The sequence below is a fragment of the Apis cerana genome, linkage group LG3, assembly GCF_029169275.1.
Source record: "Apis cerana isolate GH-2021 linkage group LG3, AcerK_1.0, whole genome shotgun sequence".
Taxonomy (NCBI): Eukaryota; Metazoa; Arthropoda; class Insecta; order Hymenoptera; family Apidae; genus Apis; species Apis cerana.
The window spans coordinates 12,974,230-12,992,263 of record NC_083854.1 but is presented as its reverse complement, the minus strand read 5'-3'; the positions used below and the strand labels follow the sequence as shown (position 1 = coordinate 12,992,263).

Here is an 18,034-nt window from a genome sequence, read left to right as displayed (position 1 = left end):
TTTTTTTAATTAAGTGAAACTGTGAAAAAATAATTTTCTATTTTTTTCTTAATTTTCTATTTTTTTTTTATGATAAAAATGAAGAATCGACTCGATACTTTGGATACTTGCTCAAAATTGTTTTCATAAATAATTTTATACGTATGTGATTTTTTTAATTAAGTGAAACTGTGAAAAAATAAAATATCATAGTATTTCTTAATTTTATATATTTTTTTTTTTTATGACAAAAATGAAGAATCGAGTCGATACTTTGGATACTTGCTCAAAAATGTTTTCATAAATAATTTTATACGTGATTTTATATGTGATTTTTTTAATTAAGTGAAACTGTGAAAAAATAAAACGAATATCATAGTGTTTCTTAATTTTCTATTTTTTTTTGTTACAAAAAATGACAAAAATGAAGAAATGTCGAGAGAATTTTCGTTTCGACACGGATATAAAATAAACAACCAAACGTATCGTTAAAATATTTTTTTTTCCATGTTATATTATTTTATCCTTTCCGTAAATCCGTGGAATAATAATTAAAAAAAAAACACACACAATAATAAACAATGGCCGTCGAGACGTTACATCCACGTTTCTCTCTACGCGCCCCTTATTCGTTCAACCTGCAATTGCCTAAATGCCGGCAAAATTTCCGCTTCGACACGGATGTGAAGTAAAGATATGACGTCGCGCAAGAGGAGGACATTTCACGTGGACTGGGATTCCCCCAGCCACGAAACGGGCACCGTGAGAAGGAGGCCCGTCTCGTTCGACACGACGACGTCCGTCCCCGTTTCGACCGATTGCCACCTCGAGAACGTGGAGTATTACGAGGTGAAAGATTGCGTGGGTGGTTACGGGTTGACGCTTTTGAAATCGATCGATCGACGATTCGAAAATCCGGCCGCGGTGCCCGCGAGCGAATCAAACGGGATCGAAGCGGTTAACGATAATGGAAACGACTTAATAGCGGAGCACAGCGCTCCCTCTACAACCGCTTGTAAAGAGGATACTTCGAAGGATCGAGCGTTTTCCGATTCGGATTTTTCTGCGAACCGAGAGGAGGAAAAGGTGAACGGAGGGAAATTTTCGAAGGAGATAAAGAAACGGAACGGGGAAGATAAGGAGAGAGGAATTGGAGGGGAGAAGAGTGATTTTAAATCGGGCGAGGAATCGTGGAAAATGAATAACGCGAGGAAGGATTTTGGGTTGAGGCTGTGCGAACGATCGTACGAGTGGAGATCGAAGGCGTCGAGGGCTTCCGGCCCGATGCGAAAGTGCGACGCGACGAGAAGGAGAAGTTTGATCCCAAAACCGAAAACGAGGAGGTACGTTGGACGCGGTGTTGTGAATTCTAGTTCGGAAAGTTCGGGTATCGGCTCGCCTTTGTCGCCTTTGTCACCGTCCAACGACGGATCGACGATCGTGAAGGAAGGCTCGATTAAAAGCAGCAGCAGCAAAAGTTCCGGTTTCGGATCGCCGGAGGATCGCTCTCCGTTGTCCCCGGAAAGTCAGGGATACGCAGCGTTTTATCTGATCGAGCAGCAATTGGAAAAATTGAGGAATTGCGGTTGCGAGAGACGGCAAGCTCAGGTAAAGTAAATTTTTCATTGGATCAAATTAAATCGAGCGTGGATAGATCGATTTTCGCGTTTACGTTTCGTTTCGAGAAACGCGAGGGAAAATTTGGTCTATTTCAGGGAAGAAGGAACGATTGGAAGGAGTGGAGATAATTCGGAGAAAGCTATAAATCTTGTGAGTCATGTCGTTACTCTAGGGGTAAAGTAGGTCCCGTGGGTGTAGAACCACGTGGTGCGAAGGAATTACGTTTCACCCTCTTTCGAGGACGCGTTTCTCGAATGGCGCGGTCATACGCGTGTAAAGCGCGCGTGCTTCTCATTCATGAGGGTGAGGTTGTTGGTTAGCGGCAACCTTGCCTTACCCGAGACGTATCACGTGCCGTTCAACCTTCCGATCCGAACGCGGCCGCTTGTCATTTCTGTAATTCGTGCTTTGTAAGGATAGCTATTAGGGAAATAAAATATCCGAAAGTGGATATTTTATATTTATTTCGACACAATCGAGATACATAAATTTAACGTTTGACGAGCGTATAATAATAGGTTGGGGAAAGAAGATAATAAAATCCATCAAGCATCGGAGTCTTTTAAGCGGAGCAGTTTATTTAGACAAGGATAGCGGGAGGACAGGGATAGGATAAAAATATCGAAATCAAGGAAGGATAGAAAGTGATAGAAGAAGGATAGAGATAGAACAATCGTCAGCGCTATCTCCCGAGAACCAAAGACGTTTTCTTAATTTTTTTAAAAGCGGTTGAGAGATGGCGTTGGCGGTTGATTCTTACTCTAGCTCTATCCTTCTCTTCCCGTCCTCTTTTTTTTGCGTTTCATTCGCGGCACACTGAAGATGGCGCTGATTTCGATATTTTTATTCTATCTCTATCTTTCTTCCACTTTATTTACCCTTCTTGTCCACACTTGGCGTTGGCGCGTAATCACAGAAAAGGATAGGAAATTCAATTATTAAAATATTTTATCGTTTCTCCTTCGATCTCTTGATCTTCGATACAAAAGATGTAGATATCGCGTTTTTAAAATTTGAATTTTATTATTTCATTAAATTAATTTATCGAATTCAAGATTATTCAAAAAGTGTGTTAATTCATAAATTAATTTTATTAATGTATATATTCGTGTATTCAATTTGTAATCACTTCGAATATAAAAAATCTTTTAAACATTTGAAAGGATGTATAAAATAATTTGAAATCGCCAAGTAAGGAAAGAAGAAATTTCTCCTCCTAAGAATTTTCGTTCGTAAGGAATTCGTATATCCTTCTTCTTAGGTGAACCGAGCTCATCGACCATTTATTCCGCGTGGTTCACCACCCTTCGCGTTGCGAAACCACGTGTAGGGGATATAACACGGTTATACTTGCATCGTTCCAACGCGTTTCTCCACATTCTTTATTTTTATCTATTTTTTTCTTCTTCTTCTTCTTCTTCTACTTTTATCGACTCTGTACAAGGGAATCCGTTTTTCCACCCCCCCTCCCCTGACTCGTATTCCCGAGTCTCTAAGAACGAACGTATCGAAATTTCCATCACGCAGAAAACAGAAATAAAAGATAAGACGGGTCAACGAGTCGACGCAACTTTCTACACGAATAATAACAATTTTATTATTATAGCCGGAGAAGGATTAAAGATAAGCGAAAAAAATAATAGATATATGAAGAAAGAGTCGTTTCAGTCAGCAAGATTGAAATTATCCACTTTCGTGTAGTATCAACGATATTATTATTATTATTATTATTATTCTCGTGTCGTTTTATTAAAAAACATTGACGAAGGTTTTAATCGATTCGCTCGGCGAATTGGTTGTTATTCAATAAACGAGCGAGATGAAATTGATTGGCAAAATCAATCGTAGAGATTATGAAAAAAAAAAAAAAGAAAGAAAGAAAAGGAAAGAAAAAAAAATAAAAGAAAAGAAATTACACGTTGCACACGTTCAACAAGTTGGAGAACGAGCAGTGGCGAGCTAGAGTCGGACAAGTTTCTCTCCAGTGCATCGCTTCTACGTCGCGTCAATGGATACACCGGTGGAAGACAGCTCGGTCGATAAAGGGAAACGCGTGCACGCGGAGGGATTCACTTTCATGTGGAAAAAGTGATTCGTAATAATCCCGAAGCCGGTGACACGTGAATAACGCTTTCCACGTAAGCCACCCCCCCTCTTTTGCGTGGCCGGAGATTTGTAGCGGTTGTCATCGGGCTCCTCCGCGATTCCCTCGCGCCTCCTCGGCTGGCCTCTCCAATCGAAACGATCGAGAGCCACTGGGTCGAAAGGGCTGAGCCACGGGACTCCTCCTCTCGCACAGCCTCCGCATTATTATATTGAATTCGTGGAAACGGAAAAGTAAGTGGACGGGAAGGCTATTGAACGAGGCAGGGAAACGAGAAATCGGGAACCAGACGAGCATAAGCTCGGTGTGACTTTATTAATTATTTCCACGACCCTCTATCCCTCTCTCTTTCTCTCTCCCGCCGCTTCGTATGTGATCGATTGTATATTTCTCTTCCGATAAAGGATAAAACTCGCCTTAAAAATAAAATTCGTCGAAAAATTATCGACCCTTTAATCTTATCTCCCTCTCTACGGGTTACTTAACATGCATCAAAAATTTTCTGGTGCGCTGAACACTTGGCGTCGATATGTCAGATTCGCGTTACTCGTCACGTTGCTTTTATAATATTCACCCTTTAAAATTACCTCTCGAAATCGGAGATCGATCCTCTCTTTTCTTCTCCCCGCTCTTTTCCCACTCCCGCACGAAACCAACCACGAAAAATAATCTTACCATTTTCGATCGAATCTATCTATGTTTCCTCGAGTTTTTCCTCGTTCTCGTTTCGAGTGTTAGATCGTTGAAGCGCGAAGAAAGGGGGGAGGGAGGTTTGAGAATTAAACCGGCGAAAATTTGGAGGCGGTGCCGGTAGCGAAATAATTGCGGGTTCTCGCAGCGCCGCTTCTCTCATTCGGTCGAACGGTGGCGCGAGGCCACGGTTGTTGTACACGATTCGACGAGGCGATGTGCGCCCGCGCAACAATTGCGACGTTGTCCTGCGGCGCATCGCGTACGCCGTTTGAAACACCGTCAGTCCTGCCGAGGATCCTTCCAAGGGTGCTCGCTCCACGCGAAACTATCCACGATTCTTTCGATCCTTTTCTCTCTCTCTTTTTTTCTCTCTTTCTCGTACGGAGGAGGCACTTTTTCCTATTCGGTAGCGCGCTCGTACGTACTTCCTTCCCGCGACACCTTGCCTCCTTTCCCTTCACTTCTAAATCGAAGGAGCAGCCGTTCGGCGATCGCGAACGACACGTGGACCTCGAATAGGAAAGCGGTGGAAGCGGCATCGATGATCGATCGATGATATACTCGCCTCGATGCGGATACTATTAGCCACGGTGCGGAAAATGTGGCCACGATGTCGGCACTCAAGGCATCGGCGATACTTCCACGGGGCGAGGAGAACGGCGCCAGGCCGAAAGGCAAAATTTCCAAGTGTTTGAGCGGAAACCCGAGAAAGTGTCAGGAATCGGATTCCCCCCCCTCGCCCGCCAAGTCCTCGCGCTCGCCGTCCGCGTCCCCCCGTCGGACCCCGTCCCAAAATCCTCTCCTCGCTGCGGAATCGTCGTGCAAGAAGTCTGTGAGAAAGTGTTGGCAGCAGGAGGAGCAACGGAACCAAGCGACGTGCCATCGCTACCTCGCCCCCGCCAAACGTTCGCCCAGAAGATACGTGTCGGTGTTGGAACAAGACTTCTCGCAGGACGAGATGGGTGTTCTCCGTGTCTCGAGCAGCAACTGTGGCAACGGTGGTGACGAGCCCGGTGAGATGTCGTTTCTAGAGTTCGAGTCACTTTACACGTTGGAGAAGGAGCTGATGCGTGATGTGGGTCAAGTGGTGGACGACAAGTGCGTGTTCGGTGGATGGCTGGGCGGTAGACGGGGTCTGTACACCGAGCTGCCCGATCCTCTCTACTGCCAGCGACCGTTAGCGATCGCAGCGCCATGCTCGCGGATCCCGACCGAGGGATTCAGCTTCGCACCTGGCTGGTCCCTGAGCGTGGAGCACTTTTATCAGTGGCAGCATCGAGGGAGGACCACGCACCAGGTATCGATGCGTCCTTCGTGAATCGAGTGTTCGTATCGACGCGGTCACGGTTTATGGATATTCTCGAATCGGGAATGAGCTGTCAACGGCACGCAACGGTCGTCGTTTCTCTGTCTGTTAGAGAGAGAGGGAAAAAGAAAGAGAGAGAGAGTTGATGCGCCGCGCGCGCCGTTACGAATTAATTGAAAAACGGGAAGCAATTTCGCTTTCCAAAGCTTGCCCTCGCGAATACGCGTTTAACGCGCAACTCTCTCTCTCTCTCTCTCTTCGCTCACCAGTTTAGTTACTCGTATTTACGCGCCTCGTTCCTTCGATTTCGATTTCACCGCGCGGTGGTAATCCATCCTCCCCCATCCTATTTTTCTTTCCTTTTTATTTTTCCCCTCTCCTCTTCCACTCTTCGGCTTGTTGCTGTCTCTCTCTCTCTATATATACATATATTAGGTCTATCTCTATTCGTTCCCTCATCGTCTGTTTCGATCCCTCGAGGCGGATAGAGGAAAGCAGAGAGCCGATTTCCACTCGTCCCTCATCGAGCTAATTTCGGAAACCGAGCTGCAAATTTGCGCCACCGAGTTTTACTTCATTTCGCCCCCACGTTCCCTCGAGCGGTTTACACGATACTTTTGCTCTCGTCGTTTTCGTCCGCGTCCTGCGATTGATCGAAGTGTCGGTCGGGGAGGGGGGATGATCCAGGATGATTTTTTTTTTCTAGAAATTTTTTACAAATTAAATCGTTCGTTCCTCGAGGTTTTCTTCGAGACCATTTCTTCGAAACGAAGGGAGCGCGGTTATCGAGTATTCCGCTCTCGAGGGGTGCGAAGGTACTTTGATCATCCTCGATCCGCCGATGTTTACTCTAAGGGATGCCGCCAGCATCTTCGAGCGCCAAGGATTTCTCTTTCTTACGTGTGTGTATATATACATGTACGGCGATCGCTCTTTGTTTCTCTCTGCTTTTCGAGAAGCCTGGTACCGTTTCCACGGATCAAAGGAAGGAATTGATTTTGTTTATTAACCGACCCCTTTAAATTAATTAATGGAATACGCGTGAGAAGAGATCCTGTTCGAGGATTAATTTCCTCTACAAAGGAACCTGCTGACAATAAACAGAAGCAATGTATTCTGAAACGTTTTTGTTTTATGTCGCATCAACTTCTCTAAGAATTATTATTAACGAGATCGTAGAGCAAGTAGAAGGTGATTAGGTTACTTGGTAAATTTAGCGTCCTTTAAAAATCGAGTTTTTGTTATTTATTATTGTCTTTTAGCTTTCAAGTTATTACGAAAAATATTATTATAAATATTTGGTACAGTGGAGGATTGGATGTTCCGTTACGTTTATGCAAGAAAATCGCAGGAATACGTTCCTCTTCTTCTCTTCATCCGTTTAACGAGTTGGAAGAAAGATAGAATCGATATCGATTTTCGTCGGATGAGAAAAGTATACGCGAAACTGTGAAAAAATAGGACGGGAAAGAAATCGTGAGTCAGCGAGCAACGATTGAATTAAAGATCTATTTTGTCGGTAAGATGGTGGAGCGGAGCGTAGATATGCGCTCTGCCTTGGGGTAGACGTGCCCCCGTCGAAGTAACACGTACATAGGTACGCGCTTACGCGACCTAAATCATTTATCGTCCAATTGCCAATTTGCAGCCCCCAGGAAAATTGCCTTGCCGCCCGGCCATCCGACCCCTCGTGCCGCCTTTTATTCTTCTCCCTCCCCCTCCCTTTCCGCTCTCTTTCCGCTTTTCCTACGAAAAAAAACAGAAAAACACTTTTGCTTCCTTTCCGATTCATCTTTATTTAATATTCCAATATTTCTCTCTTTCTCTTCTGGTGTAGGTTGCGCGTACAATCGTCGTAATCCCAGTGTATTTATCCCAGTGATCTTTAAAGGAGACGGGAAAATAATAACGGGAGAAATATACGCGGCAGAGGATGAGAAATACGCGTTGATACGCGCGGCTTCCGGATTATGAATTTCGAGTATAGATATCGGATGTCCGTTTGGGCTATCGTATATCTCGTTCGTCCGATTTTCCCTCGTTTTTTTCTCTCTCTTTCTCTCGCAGGTTCGTCACAGGTGAAACAGGAAGAAGAGTAAAGTTTTTAGTCCAACGAGCGATCGAATTTCCTCGCTCAATCCTCGATTTTAATACCGCGTAATCTTTCGAGTTTCACCTTTTTTCTTCTTCTTTTTAGTTACGAAGATAATATCTATAATAAGCGATAAGAAGAGAACTTGGTGAAAAATATCGCAGAGATAGTTTTTCTTTTCTTCAATACCAGAAGCATAATTTAAATAATCGAAGTTGTTTACCATGTAAATTTATCGTTCGAAGCGTAATAACAATCGCCGAACGGTCGAGATTATACGAAAAGCGGATCGATTATATAACAGGTACGAATAAACGTTATTCAAGCATTTTAATAAGTAAATTAATTAATTACATTTTTAACGGGTTTTCACTTTGCGCTCGTTGTTTTCAGAGCTCGGAAAAGCGTAGGCACTTAAAGAGAATCGTAGACGCGTCACGCGATGAGAATACGTCCTTCGTATAGCCACGCGAAAGAGAAGAATATGTGTATGTGCTGGCGCAACGCAACCGAAAATTCATCGAAGCTCGGTCGATAAATTACCAAAGGAGGACGTTTCGAGACAGAAACCGAGAACCGAGATCGATTTCGACTCGCAAGTTTTCGATGATACGAGAGACGCGAATCATAGAGAAGGGTTCGACGATTAAAGAACGACACGCGTCGTCTCTTCCTTTTTCACCGAACGACAAGTTCGTTTGCTCGGCGATGCGGAAGGGAGGAGATCGTTCCTCGTGTCGCGGCGTGTGTCCCGAGGGCAGGATGGAGAGGGGGGAGGAGCGAGGAAAACGGCAGAGGCCCGTGGTACGCCACTCTTGACTCAGACACGGGGGCAACCCTCCTCGGCGAACGTTACGAACCTCGTTAAAGCTTTTTGGAGTAAGTAAGTTGGCAAGCGTGTCCCTACGCCTTCCGCGCGCGCCACTCGCCGTGAAACGTGAGACGAAAGAATTATTGCAATTTCGACGCTACGCCTGTCGAATTTCTAATGTTTCCGCGAACAGAGGCACGCGTCTACGGATTCGAATGGAATAACAGGATATCTTCGGCTCGGTGGCAATTTATCGCGTACATTTTTAACTCGGTTAAGGCGAATCGAAATGATTCGATCGATTACGATTCGTCGGAATGGCGGAGAGATAAATAATAGGAACTAAGAGGCGGTGAAAAGGTTACGCGTGTCTCTTGGGATCGGGGAGCGATCGTCGTCGTCCCACGAGCGAAAGTAACGTTGACGCGTAAATACACGGGTTTTAAGGATCGTTGAGACCGTGTGGGCTAGTTCTCGCGCAGGATGCCCACACGATGCGCACAATGTACAATGGGAGGGTAGGGCTCGCGCGAGCCTGCGATCCAGGTATATTTAGCTCGCGCGGATCGTAATGACGCGTAGGTGTAACTCATTCATAAAACATAAACCGTGTTGGCGCCGTTCGAGCGGCCGATGAAAAAGTCGCTCCCCCAATTTTCTCCTTCTCTTCTTCGATCAAATTTACGCGCTCCGTCCAACAATATTCCTTTCCACGAGGATGCAAGCTTACTTTTTTGCAAGTAATCGACTCGTTCTGATTATTCTTTTTTTAATTATTCCAGCCCAGGAGAATTACTTTAATTTTCGAGATATTCTTGTCGAGAATACGTACGTAAATGGGACGAGAGAAACACGCAAGAGAGACGATCGATCTTGGTGGGAGAGAGATGTAATTCTTACGGAATCGGTCGTGGACCACGGACGCCTGGAAAATAAGCGGTGAAAGTGGACGTGGATTCGGGGAAAGTTGCCGCGTAAAAATAACTTGTTCCTTCCGGATTTTCGTAGTCATGACGACGAGTTTCCTCGAATCTCGAGAGGGTACGATACGTTTTGTATCCACGCTGCAGGACACGTAGCCACGCTTCTCATCCTGAGGGAAGAGGGTGCATCCTCTTCGTTCGTTCTTGGGGGACGATAACTCGGTTACGAAGGTTCTCAACTCGAGCGAAAGATTTATATAAAATACCCCAATTCGAGTAATTTTTTTCAAGCGTAACGATCCGTGAGTAGAATAAAAATTTTTGACGTTAAAAATGATTTTTAAGGATGAAAGAGGCGGGTGAAAAAGTAATTTGCGAACAAAGTGCGGGCGAGCTCGAGGAGAAATGGTGCAAATACAGAGATAAAAGATGGAACGAAAGGGAAGGGAGGAGGGAAAAATGGGGTACCGACAGAGGGTGGATCCGCACGCGTGGTTCATTTGCAACCAGAGTTGTATTCGAGAGAAGAAAGAAAAATTCAGGGCGATGACCGTAGGAAAAACAAAGCGAGCAACCAACCGCAACTTTCGTATGTGCATAAATTTTAATATTTGCAACTCTGCCTTGCCCGACCGTTTCTCACCTGAAAAGAAAAGAACCCGTATTTATTAACCAACTATCTCTCCTTAAAAACCGACCTTTCGATGAATATTTCAATCCACATCGTAAATGACACCAGATTAAATGCAAGTCGATTAGCACAAGCATTTCTTTCGGCTTCTCCAATAATCTCTGTCGAACAAAGAGGATAATAATTTTATCCCGTTCGAAGGATTATTATTCGTTCACGATCACCTCCTCCTCCTCCTCCTCCTCCTCCTCCTCTTTTTCATTTCGATTGACCGGCCTGTCTCGATATCGCGGCCAAGGCAAACCTAATTTCATCACCCCATTCTCTTGGCGCCCATCGAGTAGCCCCTTCATAATCGGACGACAAAGGCGCACGACCCACCCCTTTTCCGCCTTTCAATCCCTCCCTCTCTCTCTCTCTCTTTCCCACACCTACACGCGTCCCCTCCCCTCGACACGCTCTCTCATCCTCGCCCGTTCCCGCGAAAATCGCTCGTTTCCATTTTTGCCGAACCGCCTTTCAAGCATCTCGTTTACCGGCTATGATTTTCCGTGAAATTCGGTGCGCAAATTACTCAGGTTGCGAGGAGAAAGGCCGATATTTTCGAAGCGAGCTTCAAAGTAAACGAAAAATTATAGCGCGATTTAATATGAGAGAGAGAAGGAGGAAGAGGTTTGAAAGTACGAACGGCAGGTGGAGGGGATAGGGAAGGTGTGGAGGGGGGGGTTCGACCGGGCGGGTTTAGACGCGTTAAAAGGCAACGCGATAGCCGGCATTACAATTAATGATGGTGCTCGTATGTTGAATCGTTCGGAATAGCAAATCGATAGCGCGCCACCTGTCAAGAATGCTGCTGTTGTCCACTGTTACCAACCTCGTCGCATCGTCGTCCAAAAAAATTGTCCCAATTCCCTTCGGGAGGTTCCTCCTCTTTTTTTCAACAATATTTGCATTTGATGGATTTCGATCTCCGTTTCAAGAGCAAAATTAACATCTCTCTTTCGATTTCGAATTATCGAAGAAGAATACGTACGAGACGAGAAGTTTATCGACGAATTTATACCCTTCCCTCTCTCGATCCTCTTAATTTACGGAACAACGAGCCACGCACAGCTCGACTCGGTTTTACTCATTGTTTCTCCGTTTCCAGTTAAGTCGAATTAAAACTCTCTCTTTCTCTCTCTCTCTCTCTCTCTATTCAACGACTTTCGTTCCTATTTTCATCCCTCGGGCCAACCTCGCGTTATTTTCGCCCGTGGAGAGAAGAGATATTATCCTCTTGGAGGACGAATTAATTCTTTTTCATTATTACCTATCCCTCTTATCGTCTCTTTCTCTCGTCTTCGATCGATCGATTCCGATCAATTCCACGTATTCCATATTCCATACTCGATCTCAATACACGTTTTCCACGCGAGATTATCTCGGCTTCGTTTGGAACGAAAGTTGGTGCCGCCATATCCTCATTATATCTCGTAATAGAAACTCGGTCGGGACAATTGGTCGCAGGAAATTCTATGTGTACGTTTCTGTGCGCGCGTCGCGCGGAACAGAAAAGGAGAAACCGAATCGCGCCTCTCTCGGTGAAGAGAGATAGAGATGGAACGGAATCGAAGTCGATGAAAAGAAAAGAGGAGAAAAGAGAAAAAAGGGAAATAAAAAAACGGGGAAAGAAGGAGGAAAAGAAGTCGAGGAGAGAGAGAAAGAAAGAGAGAGAGCGCGAGCGAGAGAAGGAGAAGGAGCGAGTACGCGTAGAGAAGAAGCGTGAGGCTTACGTATTTTGTATTCAGTTACGTCCGGTGCGTCGCGCCGTCGAGACGCGTGGTCGCATCGTTTCGGCGGCAACGGTCGTTTCTCTCGCGGCCGCGTTTCGTCTCGCCATGACATTTTTCCGTGACGCGGCTCCTCGCTGTCACGAGGACAACACGTTCCCGAGGATCTTCGCGGGGAAGGGGGGGCAACGGATCGACCGTAATTCACGTGACTCGTGGCCAATCGCTGTTAATTGTTGTTAAGCGCGAAAATCGTGGAAAACGTGTCGCGTCGTGTTTCGAATCGAGAATCGAGGTAGTTTCTTCTCTTTTCTCCTCTTCCTTTCTTCCCTCATCCGTCCACGGCGATCGTTCCACGATGTCACGACGATACGCCGCGGAGCGGTGAAAAAACGACACGAGTGGTTTCTGTTTATGCGGGGAGGGAGGAAAGTGGGAGGCGCGCGGCAACGGCAACGGTCCGGCCGCGAAATTGAATAATTGGATAATGCGGAAAGGGATAAGTTGGTAGAAGTTGGCTCGCCAACTTGCTTTCGCAGCTCTTAAAAGCAACGCTGCGCCACTCCGCGTGTTATTTGATAAGTTTCCGTCCAACGGATCCTTCGAAATTTCTCGATTCCCGTGGAGAAAAAGGATCGAGGCTGGCTTTATTGTTTGTTTACTTTTCGAGGAGGTGTATTCGAAGGACGCGCGCAACAGTTTCACTCGGGCGAAACTCGGAACTTTTTAATTCCGTCAAATCGTTTGTCCGCGAAATTTTTATCGCGAGATAAAAATTCGCGCGAGACTCGTTCGCAGAGAAACTCGCTCGATCGCTCTTTTCGCTTTCGTGAAGAAAGAAGAATGTGAGATGAACGTGTACCTATGTATATGCGCGTATGTATACGCAAATGCACAGGAACGAGAGTAGGGAGAACTTTGAACTCGAATATCGTTCACGTTGTTGCACGTCGCTTGTTGCACGTCTGATACTGCTTCTTCCAAGTACATCGAGTCGAAAGAAACGTGACGACACGCCTCGCGGGAGCACGTGCATCGTGGATAACAAGATCGTTCCATTAATAGATAGAGGAACACGGACCGGATCGATCGTGATCAAACGCGGGTACGCGAATCGACCGACGCCTAATTTCTTCCGATCGTCAACCCGCGCCATTGTCGAAGGGTATACTGGTCTCTGCTGATCGTGTCGTCGAGAAGTGTTTCTTTTTTGTCCTGATGCAAATTAATCGTTGACCGATCGGAAATCGTATGCCACACGATAATATATATATATATCGGTGCCTCCACGAGTCGGTTCCCAGTGTTCGTGGCTGAATCGAAAGCGATAATTAGCGACTCCATGGTGAATATTCCGTCCCTGTATAGCGCGTGAATTAATGCGATTTGGATGACGCTAACCGGTATCGACGTGATGGCGTGTATCAGAGCACCGAGATCTGTGTGCGGATCGAGCGACGACATCAAGGCTGATTCGACGCGCAACGTCGTACAGGTAAACGTCACAATTTGGCAACACGGTTTCTATATTACATTTTACCAACGATTCAATTTTTTCTTTCGTTCCATATACCGTTACGAAACTTCGCGCACGTGCGTCGCTGCGCGTCACCCCAATGGGGAAAATTTACTAGATTTTTCGACAAGTTACTTGGATTACCGTTCAAATCGTAATAATAATCGCGAATAATTGTTAATTATTAACGAGATTATAAGGAATCGTCTATAATCGATTATGATAATAGAATATTCGAGATTTTTAACGATAATTATTTTTGTCGAAAGTAACGACTATCCATATTAAATATCAGCATCGATGGGCAAAATTTAACAATTGAACTTACTTTGATAATTCACTCTTCGAAAACGTACTAATAATCCCGAATAATTGTAATGGGAAGCGAGCAAGATTACACGAATATCCAAGATTTTTAACTAGTTACTTTCTCAACGGATTAATCTCCCAACTCTATCGCTGAAAGAATTGGCAGATACGTAGCGGTTTCGATTCGACCAAGTGGTTACCAAGTGGTTACCAAGAGGTCTGGTAAAGTTGTTCACCGCGTATAATAATAATGAAAATTAGAATCTGCGTGGTGACCCGAAATTATGAAGGAAGTTTATCCTGCTTCTCTCTTTGCCAGGCTCAAAAATAGTAGCTCGTGTCTCGACTCGTGGTTCGTCGCCTGAGAAACGCTTACGTGTGCGAGAAACTCGTACACGTGCAAACGAACGTGCAATAGGACTGGCACTGGTAGACGAGTCCGGGCGTGTATGTAAATATACACGCGTGCCTCCGTAGAATACGAATGCGTGCACCAACTCATAGGTGCAAACACGACTCGTTTTGGTGGTGTGCGCGCGCGAACACGAAGCCAAGAGGGAAAGAGGACGCGCGTACGTGTATGGGTGATTCGGTACGCATGGTGACTAATTCCTTTCCACCGTGAACCTTCATCTTCTCTCGATCCGTCTCTCCTCTATTCTTCCTTTCCCCTTTCGACGCCGCGAAAAATATCGTCCCAAAAAACGACGCCCTTCTTTCCACGAAAGAAAACGTCTTCTTCCGGCTCGAGGCGATTAGAAATCTTCTTCTCGGTCGGAGGAAGTCCTTAATCGTGTTGATGATAATAAACGAAAGGTGGTCGTAATCGAGAGTGTAAAAATATCGTAGACTCTGAACGATGACGATTCCACGAAACGAATAAAAAAAAAAAAGAAGAAAAATGAATCGTCGTTAAGTACGTGGAAGTTGATTTAATCGTATTTGATAGAGACAACGCACCTGCGTCGGGTGAAACGACGAGTTGGTCGGCGTAATGCATATAGTGGACAGTACGATAAAAGTATGCGCCATATAGGCCTCGCGTGCAATGGAGTTAATAAACGTAAGTGTGCCTACATGGTTGCAATAGGCAACGGATAACAGTTACTATACAGTTCGGCTGAACGCGTGATTAAAATGAAAATGTATCGTGCTCTTTTCTCTATTTTTTTCAGCTCTCTAACGAGAAAAATCTATCATCATCTTCGTATCCAACATCCGATCGATTGTTATTTTATTCTCTCATTTGCAGATCTATACCGATTGGGCGAATTATTATTTGGAGAGAGGCGGTTGCAAGAGAAGAGTGACGGACCTGCAAACGGATCTTTGCGACGGTGTTCTTCTTGCCGACCTGGTCGAGGCAGTCAGTGAGTAAATCGAAATTGTTAACGTTGTATGAATCGCGGATGTTATCCCGTTCGAGACAAAGAGAGCGGGAAATCGTACGTCTTTTATTTTCACCGTCCGTACACGGTGTGTGTTTCGAAGTGAATGAAATGGATGCCGATAATAAAGCGGCGAAGTAACAGTACTCAATGGTCGAATCGTTTATGGTATTGGACAGTTACCCATAACACATAAATCGTCGGTAAAGTCGTTAGTTCGGGAGGGTAACGTGGTCACGTGCCAAACGCGTACGTCACGGGCGATGTACCTCGATAAATTCACGATTTGTTGCCCGTTAGGCATCTTTGTATTAATTGTCCTATATTTTTCGTTGCAGCCAATCAAAAGGTGATCGACGTGAATAGGAAACCGAAGAACTCGCAACAAATGGTAAGCTTCTATATTATGAAACATCGATTTAGAATCGATACGCGAAAAGAGGTTAGAAAAAGTTTCGGTTTAAGGCCGCGTCGCTGCAACATGGTACGAGTTGTTGTTTAAAAATAGAAGGTCTATAACCGCGTTTGGGGTACATAGATAAAATCTGAAACTAAACGTGCCACTCATCCACAGCTGCACGCTAGATAATTACTCTTCCTCCGCCTGCGATTACCAAGTTGCAGGAAATACTTACTTATAAAAATAAACCGAGGTGAGCAAAATCTGAGAAAAAAGAGCTTTATGGTCTCAGATGTATTTCTTCGTATCGATTAAAACGTGAAAATCCTATTGGAAGAATGGCGGCTCTGTCTCTTGGTATTCGATTCTAATTTCGCAGGCTAGATAATAAAAGATAATAAAAGAAGTAAAGGAACGGGGAGACGGAGAGTATTTTATGGATTCCAACTGCATCCGGATGGATCGTCAAAATCGAATTACACTTTGCCGCCTCTTCGTGTTCTCTATTTGCATAATCTCGAAAGAACGCGTCACGGATCGAAGATAATATTTTCAAAACGAAGAGTATACTGCTTATAATTATCTTGATCGATTATTTTTACATTCGTGTCAATTGAGAATTAGGATTTTTTAAATCCTAGTTCAGAGGAAAGAATAGGAGAAAAAGTTAGAAGATTAAATTTTGCCTCGTTCGATATCTGATGAATATTAAAAACTTCACAGAGAGTAGTTCGTAAAGTTATTCGATGCCGAGCGCATTATTCAACTCCTCGATGACCTAGTAAAGTTGCGAAAAACTTCTTCTGGAACGTTCTTAGAGCAAAGTCCTTTCGAATATATAATCTCTTTGAAAGTTTTTCAACCGAGACACGACGTTCATCTCCTCAGCTCAAGTATCCTCGAAAATAGCCCTCTTTCGCGAAATTGTGAAACTTAAATTTTTAATCGATACGAGAGAACCGAGTCTGATCGATCGAGCATCGGGAGACTGTTAGAAAATGTTGCCATCCTTTCAAACAAAATACACGATCCGTTATTAGATCCAGATTAGCTTTCCAATTTTGTTGAGGGTGGAAAGAAGAAGGGCTCCGGTCTATAATTAAAGCAACGCTGTTGCGTCCGTGCTGTACGTGTACCGCGCGAAAACGTGGTCAAATGTAACGCGTGTAACGTTCGAAATATATATATATACTATATACACACACGTACACGCATACACATACGTACGCGGCAACCGCGAAACCGAATCACGTGTTTTCCTTCCAAGGTTGAAGCACGCTGCTAACAACGCGTCACTTTTCGATCCGTAGCTGCTCGCGCGACACGTTCGACCCGTGTAAACAAAAAGGAAACGCGTGTTTTTTTCCCGAGAAACGGGGAAACGCTTCGATCGTTTCGAACAAAAGAGAGATATAACAAGAGAGCGCGTGCAAAAATAACAAATACGATTCTATCCTCGGATCTTTCGATAATTTAAGAGAATCGAAAATTATCGATCGGTTTTTTCCACGGTAAAAAAAAAGGAAGGAATCTTTTATCTAAGGAAGATAAATATCGTTTAACGTAAGGAAGGAAAGTTTTGAAAAAAGGTTGGGATGGTGTTTACAAGGAGAAGGATGGATTTATTTTTTTTCTGTTGTTGTTTCCTTTTCCCGTTTTCTCATCGACATTATATATTTGTTTTTTTTTTAAACAGTCATCGACGAAACTGGAATCCCGAGTGACCAGCGTCGCATCGAGATCTATTTCTATTTCACGGAGAGTCCACTCCTGTGGAACAGTGACTCATTCCTTGTATACGTTATTAGTCAACCGGCCGTCTTTCGACGATTTCGCTAATAAATTATAAACACGAGCATTATTATTCCAAAGCACAATGATTGGATCGCTGTACGCGATTCTTCCGCGAGAAAACTCTAACTCGAATACTCGATAAAGGTATTCCATTTTATAAACAATAACAACAACTTCCATTTATCCTTTAATCTTAATCGTTTCTTCGTCCTGAAGGAAATACAAGTTCGTTCGCAAAGTGTAAATATTTCAAAAAACTCTTGTTGCTTGAAAAATAATTTATTTGGGATGTTTCGAAAGCAGTGGAGAGATGGCGGGCAAATCGATGGCTCGTAAGGCTACGAAAATGGTCGCTACAGGTGTCCCAGATATATAGATGCAGTATTTACAGGTTAGAAAAGAGGGATTGGGAGAACAGCAGGGAAACGTGGGTGTGGTGTTTCCTGGTAGAGATCGAAAATATAAATTCTCCTTTATCCTCTTTCTTCCCACGGTAAAATTAAATTCAACTCGTCTCGATCATCGAATTTCCTCCGAAATTTATTCGCGACGATCGTTAATCGAAGTTTCGTTCCAAATAAAAATATTAATCTCCGCAAGAGACGACAAATTAAAAGCGAAACATGGATCGATCGGGTTGAAAATTAAAATGAGAGGCAAACAACTGGCGATTATTTTTTTTTTTACTACACGGTT

The 18,034-nt window shown here is 44.3% G+C and overlaps 1 protein-coding gene across 6 annotated transcripts in view; it reads left to right on the top strand.

The window, feature by feature from the left end:
* LOC108001070 (protein sickie) overlaps nucleotides 1-18,034 on the top strand; it is a 144,796-nt gene that overhangs the window by 20,529 nt on the left and 106,233 nt on the right. For 2 of the 6 annotated variants that reach the window (XM_017061895.3, XM_017061894.3), the window contains exons 1-3: nucleotides 4,683-5,693; nucleotides 15,009-15,126; nucleotides 15,483-15,535. In XM_017061895.3, coding sequence (XP_016917384.3) covers nucleotides 5,007-5,693; nucleotides 15,009-15,126; nucleotides 15,483-15,535 — 858 coding nt within the window. In that variant the 5' untranslated portion in view covers nucleotides 4,683-5,006. Of the gene's footprint in view, nucleotides 1-4,682; nucleotides 5,694-11,952; nucleotides 13,427-14,789; nucleotides 14,820-15,008; nucleotides 15,127-15,482; nucleotides 15,536-18,034 lie in introns of those variants that run through there. The other 4 variants (XM_017061897.3, XM_062073127.1, XM_017061896.3 and 1 more) reach the window with 3 other exon arrangements.